The sequence below is a fragment of the Eptatretus burgeri genome, chromosome 7, assembly GCF_056783735.1.
Source record: "Eptatretus burgeri isolate ZD-2024b chromosome 7, Ebu_testis_v1, whole genome shotgun sequence".
In the NCBI taxonomy this organism is placed as follows: Eukaryota; Metazoa; Chordata; class Myxini; order Myxiniformes; family Myxinidae; genus Eptatretus; species Eptatretus burgeri.
The window spans coordinates 61,169,401-61,178,824 of record NC_140967.1 but is presented as its reverse complement, the minus strand read 5'-3'; the positions used below and the strand labels follow the sequence as shown (position 1 = coordinate 61,178,824).

General features: G+C 41.6%; 1 protein-coding gene across 1 annotated transcript in view; it reads right to left on the bottom strand.

Moving 5' to 3' along the window:
- Positions 1-1,069: 1,069 nt before the first annotated feature.
- The window catches only part of LOC147023371 (intermembrane lipid transfer protein VPS13A-like), a 220,847-nt gene continuing 212,492 nt past the window's right edge, over positions 1,070-9,424 (bottom strand). The window contains exons 48-52 of the mRNA XM_085888717.1: positions 8,560-8,678; positions 8,132-8,429; positions 6,245-6,417; positions 5,530-5,761; positions 1,070-1,296 (exon numbers count right to left, since the gene is read on the bottom strand). Coding sequence (XP_085744843.1) covers positions 1,168-1,296; positions 5,530-5,761; positions 6,245-6,417; positions 8,132-8,429; positions 8,560-8,678 — 951 coding nt within the window. The 3' untranslated portion in view covers positions 1,070-1,167. The remainder of the gene's footprint in view (positions 1,297-5,529; positions 5,762-6,244; positions 6,418-8,131; positions 8,430-8,559; positions 8,679-9,424) is intronic.

Here is a 9,424-nt window from a genome sequence, read left to right as displayed (position 1 = left end):
AAAAAACAATCGTTTTGGACACAAAAGTATGGATCGTGACACATTCTGAGAACATAGTAAAAATAAAAAATTGAAATAAAAAAAGAATGAAATATGGGGTGAAAGCAGAAAGTTTTAAGATGGTACATCCACAAAATTGGTGGATTGTCCCCATTTTTACTGTCTTGTCATTCACGTTTCTTTCGACAGAAGCTGATTGGCAATTGTTAAAGCCGCACAATTGGCCAATCACAGACGGTTTTAAATGCATCACTTCCCGAAAACTCCCTTTATTCGCTGCAGGTCCACAGAATCAGGGGAAAATCTTTTTTGATGTGATTACATTGATTTGTAAGTAGTAAAACAAAGAACTGAACGTGGTCATTTAATTATAATAATTTTTTGAGGTGTTAAGTTTAAAAAAGCAAACCCGCCCCTAAAAATTTGAGATAAACTGCTATGACATAATTGAGGGAAAGATTGTCAGCACGCAATGGATAACGGACGCACAACTCATTTAAGAATCGTCAAAAAGTGAATTTGACGAAGAATATTCTGATCAAGAATCTCCAGATTATGACGTTAGTCAAAATCATTATGTAGAAGGTGCAGTCAAACCATACATATATGAACCCGAGGTTTAGATGACGTCATGGGAGGAGAGAAGCCAACGGAGCGTTTATTTGGGGGCAGGACCAATCAAGTGTAAAAGGGCACCAAATAACATCAAAATCTTCCTTTCAAGATATTTATTAAAGAAAAGAACAACGATTAAATGTTAAATGAAGCCACATCTATTCATTAAACCAAACATGATTTTCTGATTCTGTGGAACTTTACATTAATTAAAATATCAGCTTTGTTGACTTCATATGGTCAAAGTACCTTGACCTTAGACATAGGTGCCAAATAAAACTGTGCAGGATATCAAACTGTTATGTATAACCAACCTCCACTTATATTTGCAAGACCCCACTTTTTCATGATGACACCCAACTTTTTTATTTTTAAGTCATGTGGTCCTTCAGACCTAATTATTAGGAATCCTCAACAGTTATTCAACCTTCTCTCAATGAGAGGTTTGAGTTAAATTTTTAATTCAAATTAATGGCTCTTCAAAAGACATCAACATTTTTGTAAAGTACAGATTCCACAGTGAAATGAGCAAGAAGAAATCCCTCATTGCTTTCATTGGTTTAATCCTCTCACCTGAAGGTCCACATGCTGGTTGACCTTGCAGTACAAACACCCTGAGCTACCCACTGTGTCCAGAGAGAAGTCTCCAGAAAAACTGCTGTTGCCAACGCTCACCTTCATCTATAATAACCACCAGCACAGCAAAGTACAAATCACAAAACATTCTCCCATGAAGCAGATCATTCTAAAATTACTGGTGAAGGTCAGGTAATTCATGAGGAAGAAAATGAGAACAATGCTAATTCAATATAAACAAGAAAAAGAGCAATCAGAGATTGCAAACCCTTGCCAGGACTTCTTTTGAGTGGTGTATTTTTATATGTTTTCAGGTAAATCCAATAGGGCTGCCAAACCATGTGACCTATGATGTCATATGTGTGACTTTTGTTCCTCATGGATAGGCGGTCATATGTGTTAAGTTTCGCCTCGATCCTTTCAGCTATTTCAGAGAAGAAGAAGATTTTTGAAAGTTTTTATTTTATTTCATTTTTTTTTAACAATGTGGCTGCCGAATCACGTGACCGATGACGTTATGAAAAAAAATTCTGTGGACCATTTTATCCCTAGAAGACCTTCAAAAATGTTCATACTGATTGGATGTGGAATTCCACACATGCAATTATGACATCATAACGAGGGCACCTATGACATCATAAAAAAAATCACATTCCCCATGAGGAATACTTGCTGTGCCAAGTTTCAAATTTTTCCTTCGTGCGGTTTCAGAGATACAGAGCTCCAAAGTTTTTCCATTTTCCCAATATGGCTGCCACACCACATGACCTACAATGTCATAATTATCATTAAAACATTCCACATGAGTAGTCACACCAATCCTGGTGTTGGCGCAGTGGTTAGGGCAGCGGCTTGGGATCCAAAAGGTCCTGAGTTCAAGCCCCATTGGGCCACTGAATTAATACACCAGGGGGTTGACTCCGCCTGTCATCCTTCTGAGGTCGGCGAAGTGAGTACCAGTGTACTGGGCCGGTGTATACCCCGGTTAAAATAGGTGTACCATACCCCTGTGTCGTAAGAGGCGATCAGGGTTGCGTCAGGAAGGGCATCCAGCGTAAAACATGTGCCAAATCAGTATGCGGATCATATGGATGATATGCTGTGGCGACCCCGAACGGGAGCAGGAAGAAGAAAGAAGAAAGAAAGAAGAAAGAAAGAAGAAAGAAAGAAGAAAGAAAGAAGAAAGAAAGAAGAAAGAAAGAAGAAAGAAAGAAGAAAGAAAGAAGAAAGAAAGAAGAAAGAAAGAAGAAAGAAAGAAGAAAGAAAGAAGAAAGAAAGAACAAAGAAAGAAGAAAGAAAGACGAAAGAAAGAAGAAAGAAAGAAGAAAGAAAGAAGAAAGAAAGAAGAAAGAAAGAAGAAAGAAAGAAGAAAGAAAGAAGAAAGAAAGAAGAAAGAAAGAAGAAAGAAAGAAAAAAGAAAGAAGAAGAAAGAAAGAAGAAAAAAAAAAGAAAGAAAGAAGAAAGAAAGAAGAAAGAAAGAAGGAAGAAAGAAGAAAGAAAGAAGAAAGAAGAAAGAAAGGAAGAAAGAAGAAAGAAAGAAAGAAAGAAAGAAAGAAAGAAGAAGAAGAAGAAGAAGAAGAAGAAGAAGAAGAAATAATGAGTAGTCGCACCAATGGTGAAAATTTCGTCTCAATCAGACAAGCGGTTACGGAGAAAAACACGAAAGTTCTGTGCGGACAAACAGACAAACAACAGACAAACAAACAAACAAACAAACGGACCCAAATGCAGTGCCCTCTCCGAATCCTTCGGCATGGGTAACAAACAAAAGTTATGAATGATGTTGATGAAATTGATGGTAAGATGGGTTGGTTGTCATACATTTCGCTTTACAATGTTTGCACCCAACCATACAATTGCTATTTTGAAATGTTCTGAAGTGAGCAGAGAGTGTTCAACAAAGGAGAATACAAATCCTTCCAATAGCATTTGTGGATGCTAAAGGTTAATTTATGGATAGCAACCATTTGGCTTGTACCTCTTTGGCAAACATGCTGCAATCATCAGTGAGCAATGGTCCATACTTCTGCTGATCCGAGATCCTCTTTCTTTGACCTTCCAGTGATGCCACAGTAGCGTTTATTTTTTTAAACCATTTAATTGCCTGCCAGGCTAGCAGTATGACCTGGAGGTATGCACAATCACCTCTAAACTGTTTAGCCTGGGTTCAAATCTCAACCAGCTAAAAATGATTATCTCGGTGTTTCACAGGCAGGGCGATTCATCAATGTATGTGCCCGTCCCTCAGATGGATATTAAACTGGGTCCCGGCTGCTGACATTAGTTGGTGGACGTTAAAGATCCCACGGTGTGGTTAGCAAAGAATACGCGAGCCATCACCAGCACGCTGAACAGATTACAAATTGCTGCCCTAACTATTGCTGGGAAGGGAATGGCAAACCACTTATTACAATCCTTTCCAAGAAACTACATCAGCAGCACAGACACTCTGCAACAGAATACGGAAGATCAGAATCGGAAGAGAATTCCTGCCAACTATCTGCAGTCTTGCCACAATCCCAAACCAAATTGGATTTGGTTTTATAACTTGCACCTGAACTAGCTTGTAAAGATGCCTATTTGGCATTGTAGCTCTTCCACAAGCCTCAATCTCTGAAAAAAAAAGAAAAATAAAAAAAAGGGAAAAAATATTTATATACAAATATAATTACAATGGATTGTTTATTATCATTGTGTCAAATATAAAAGGAGCTGTGTCTGTCTGTCGTGTTATAACTTGAGAATGGATTAATGAATTTCAATGAATCCAAGGAAGGTGGATTCAGGGAACTCCCGGGAAGGTTCGTGAATCAATAATAGTAATTTTTTTTAAAGGACCATTCGTGCATGGGTACGTGGGCACGCATGGTGAAACTGCAAATGCCAACTTGTGATGCTGGTTGTCCAAGCATTGAAGGCAGGATCTCCCACAAATCCATTTTTGTTCTTGCCCCACCGATTAGCCATCGCAGCAAAGATTTGTATTCCTATCAGTGAAGTGACGGGTCTTATATGCTAGTTGTCATAATACTAAGAGTGTGTTTTGGTTTTAGAGAAAGCCACAGCCATTCTCCCAAATTTGGAGATTGTGGATCTGCTTCTTCGAGATTTAGGCAGAGGACACACCAACCTATTTCTTCCTACGTGATGTAACTCAACGGTCGTGGGATAATCATAGGTAATCGTGCAAAGCTGCAGTGGCTACGATGCACCAGTCTATACCAACAGATGCCAAAGGACTGTTTTTCATGGCTTCTGCCAAGAAAACCAATGTGGTGAGCAATGATTGGTTCCTCTTGCACGTCAAAAGTACAACAGGAGAAGAATGAAATGGCATCGGCAAAATCTTGCGAAACAAGTTTCTCACAATTATGGCGGTTTTGCTAAACAGCCAGGGGAAAGGAGGGCGAGGGGAGAACTACATCAGAGTAATAAAGGGGAGGCTGTAGATTCGGCAGTTACTTCTGTGGAATGAAGGCCTTGGTTTCAGTAATACAGTTTACATAAACTTTAGACGTGATATCATACAAAGTCGGTTTTTCTTGCAAGAGCTAAAGCAGATAATCCTCTTGTTCTTCAGTCCAGAAGTTTGCCATTTGGTTCAGGAAGAAGGCCTGGGGCAGTGCTACTCTTTGATTGGCTCAGCAGGAGTACGTTCGTCCAGTCATGCAATGAGGGTGTCCATACCAACCGAGGAATATAAACTATGACCAACCAAGATTGAACAAGTTGAATTGGTCGATAGGGCTGACATGACGCAACAAAATTTTGCATGACCGACTATCCACATAAACTGATTTTCTATAACAAGACTGTCGAATTGTGTCATGTCGGAAGAAATCAGTTGGTGTGGCCCAGACTTTAGGTGTGATGTGGCAGCATTTTCTTGTGTTGGTGTTCACGTTTTACTCAGTTTCAGCTCACCATGCTGGCTCCCAAAGTCCAGCCTTCTTTTGTTATTTTTCTGCATTAAAAGAGAAAGCACATTCTCGAAACTCACAAACTTTCTACACCATCTGTGTGACGTTATTCCTATTACAAAAAAGGGATTTAATTTGCTATTTTTCCTGATCTGCTAAAATAATCTTCAGGTTAACCCTTTGAACCCTGAGCTCCTTGAACTGTTGGCTCCCCCACTATGGGCTGCCTGGAGATAAATCCATCTGCTCGGTATATGGATGCTTGTATAGCGGCCAGTACACCGGCCGCTCATGTAGATGGAGATTTGAATAGCGGCTGGTAAAATGGCCGCTCAAGTTCAAAGGGTTAACAACATTTACAAAACCATTAAATATGAGGAGAAAAAAAAGCCCATGTCCAACGTTTACATCAGCAAACCTTGTTTTTGCTGAACAGACCACGTGGCTGGTGTGTGTAGAGAATAGGATCTCGACCTCCTGATGGATGGCGAAACAGCAGTGAGCTGTCAGGCCGGTACTGCAGCAAGCGTCCAGTCTTATTCACAAGCCAGTAGGGCGCAAACAGAGTCAACAAAAGTTGGTCATCCCTTCGACTGCTGTGCAGTGCCAAAGTCACCGACTCAACAGCCCGTCTCTCACCCCATCCATCCCTAGGATTCACAAAAGGAATAAAGAATGCACCAACGAACCTTAACACAGAGAAAACATTCATATTTATATACAATGGCAAGCAATGTATTATCCACACAATCTTGAATGGCACATCGAAGATCTTTGAACTTCAGCATAGTAGGCTCATTCTACACAAGCAACATCTCAGCAGTCCATGTATCCAAATGCAATAGCAATCATATTTGGACTTCATTCATTAAATGAGACTTAAAGACTGTCAGAGACTAAAGCAAAACGTTTTCATAGGTAGGTTGCCAAACACACACACACACACACACACACACACACACACACACACACACACACACACACACACACACACACACACACACACACACACACACACACACACACACACACACACACACACACACACCTTTAAATTGAAGCAGTTTCCAAATTTTACACCAACTAGAAAGCTATTTTCCTCTTTCATAAACTCTAAAGAGACCATCACCTACCCCAGGAAGGTGATGGTCAGGTATTCAGGAGGATTAGCATTGAGGTCAAGTTTCCCCCTCCAAGTACGTCCCTGATATCCCTTCAGGGTTAATTCAGCCAGCAAACTAGTAGCTCCTGCTTGCATGAGATCCACAGCATGGCCAGAATCCAGGACTTGGGACTCTGAAACTCCCTGCATGCAACACCGGATATGCCAGATAAACTACGTGGTATCCTACGGTGAATGCAAAACCTTAAGAAAGATACTACCAAGCTCAAACAACACTCCACAAATGCTGTACATTATTTGTTGTGATTTGTATTTCAAAATTGTCAACAAACGGATGAAAAAAAAAAGAAAAAAGTGGTCTTTCTTCATGCCTTTAAATAATCACTATATTATCCTGATGTCTGTCTTCGTCTCGCTGCCCTTGGAATCATTAAATCCAACCCTTTTTGTAACGTGTGTGGGACTAGAGTCACAAACTCCATCACATCAGTACTCTCCCCCATTTCATCTTCACAACCAGGCTCTCCTACACCCGCTCGAGGCTCCCCCACTTGGCTTCAGCGTGTTGCTCTAACGGGATTTTCTCATCTCTCTCTGTCAAGGCTGGAGTGCCTGAAGTGTCTTGGGCCCAGTCTTGTCCCTAATCTTCATCAACGATCTTTCTGATTCCCTGGAAAATCCTGCTTATCTTTTTGCTGATGGTTCCACCCTTTGCCATATCATTTATCATCCTTCAGACAGGCATTCAGCAGCCTTTCCCCCTCTCTGCAGACCTTGATAGAATCTGGAGCTGGTCCAACACTTGGGAATTAGTCTTTTAACCCTGACAAATCCCACACACTCGTCTTGTCTCTCTGAAAGGACTGTCAAGCAAACCCTTCCATCTACACCCTTTAAACAAACCACTTGAAGAGGTTGTCACTCAAACTTTTAAGCCTCATTATCAGCAATAATCTTTCTTGGGTAGACCATGTTTCCAAAATAGACTCCAAAGCCAGCTGCCAACTGGGCTTCCTTCTTCATGTCAGGTCTTTCTCCTTGGCCAATTTGAAGTTTTGACAACCCATAAGGCTTTCTTCGCAGCTTGATGGAGTACTGCTACCCCCTTTTGAGCTGGTTCCCCGAGCTCACACCTTGTCCTTCTTGATGCCATGGAAAGCATGGCCCTCAAAATCATTGGGATCTCCTGCGACTAAACCGAGGGTCTAGGCCTATCACTTTCGCATGCAGACAGGTTGGTGGCCTTTCTGTATTGTACTGCATCCTCTTTGGTCTTTTCACGCTCTGCCCTCTCTTAGCTCTGTCCCTCCCAGGTTTATGCAGGGCACACATGGTCTGCCAGTAAACCTCCTGTCGTTAAACTACCAAAATCCAGGTTCACTGCTCACCTCAACTCATTTGTTCCTCTTTTCTCTCATCTGTGGAACTAACTTTCCCAGTGTTCAGTCCCATCTTTAACTCCAGGAATTCTAGGCAGCTGTTCACCACTACCTCAGGTCACCCCAGACATGCTTGTGACCTCTTCTACCCCCAAATCACCCCATTCCCTCGCACTACCCTTTTCCACGTTATTGTGACCCCCCCCCTACCCACCCATCTTCCTCACCTCTATTTTTCAGTTGGCTTGCCCTGCTTTCTCCTTCCACTTCTTGCAAGTTCAGCTTGTTTGTAGCTTTTTCAACCAATGTGGCCTTATCAACTCCCTTCCCCTTGATCTCATTCTCACTCTCACCTCTACTCTGCTGTTGGTGTTTTCCCCTTTCCATTTTATTCCATTCCATTATGTTCTAGCCCTTCCACGAGCCTTGACCATAAAAAATTTTTTGACAGCCCATCTTGGATGGCACATCTTGGATAATATAGAACTAAAGTGTATAACCAATCCCTCCACTTTCACCTCCAACAAGCATGAGATGGAGTACGGCAAGAAGTTCCGAAGGCACACTGTGGAAGAAAGATGAAGGGTGTGGGTGGCACACCCCGTAATGGAACAATCCACAAAGCTGGCCTCGTCAGGCTGAGCCCTGACCGACAGCCAAAGGGGTTTGTTTCCAGGCTGTGTGGATGGGCAGTAGACCACCCACAATATGCCACTCTTGCCTGCCTCAAACACCTTTTGCACAGCACTCTTGCCCCAAATGTAAGTTGTGCTTGTCTCATATTCACCAGAGTCAGGGGCCAAGTACAGTTGCTGACTGAGAATGAAGAACAATGTGTTGGAGTCAGGGTGCCTTGTAATAAGACTTGCAAGCCACAAATGAAAAAAAGAGCAAAGTCAATGGCTTATTGGAGCATTGATTCAGGAAAAAATAAATAAAGTATCACCTGGCATAAATGAGTGGTACACAGAATTCTCCAGTTGATGGTACAATACCAATGGTCTCATACGTGGCAGTGCCTGTCCTGTGGAGTAGCTTGAAACTTTGACCACAATGGTTAATTACCTGTTAGCAAGAGAAGTTTCATCAGTACTTTGTCTCATGTACTGAATTATTTTTTAATGTAAATGCATTGGATCATACCTCATGTAATGGTGAAAACCCAAGATAATAAAAAAATGAGTTCTCAATGAGCCAAAAATATCTCAAGAGATAAACAGCACCATGTTAAAATGAAGATAGAGTTTCAGAAGTAAGCCAGGGTGAAAAGCAAAGCTAAATAAGTTGACATTGGAAGACAGTTAAAAATTAGGAACCGAGACGATAAGGTTTTGCTTTTGAAGAGCAGAAGTAGATAAACTTTCAAATTTTATTTATCTGACACGCATTCGGATTGTGATGGTGCTGGGACTCGGTCGCAAAAACTCGGTGCTGGGACTTGTAGGATCCGGCTCGGTAATTCTGGCAAAAATTTCCTGGGCCCCGGATCAGATAAGTTTGCAAAAAAAAAATTAATCAAAAAATATACAGTACGTATGTTGTGAGAAAAAACCATGTTCTCACCAAATTTAGTGTCCCGCCCACAACGTCACGTGACCTTTTTCGGCTCCCCGAGATTGGTGGGCTAGTCGGCACGTGGTGGGTGGACCGCGTCAGGGCTGGGGCGCCATTGCTGGCAACAGACGTGGCTCTAAGTGTGGAATCAAATCGCGAGTGGAAAAAGATATCGAGCGCTCCAAATCGCATGTTTTAAAAGCGATTTTCAAGTGATTTTTAAGACTCTTGACAGCACTGTCGCGCTGATCGTTGAT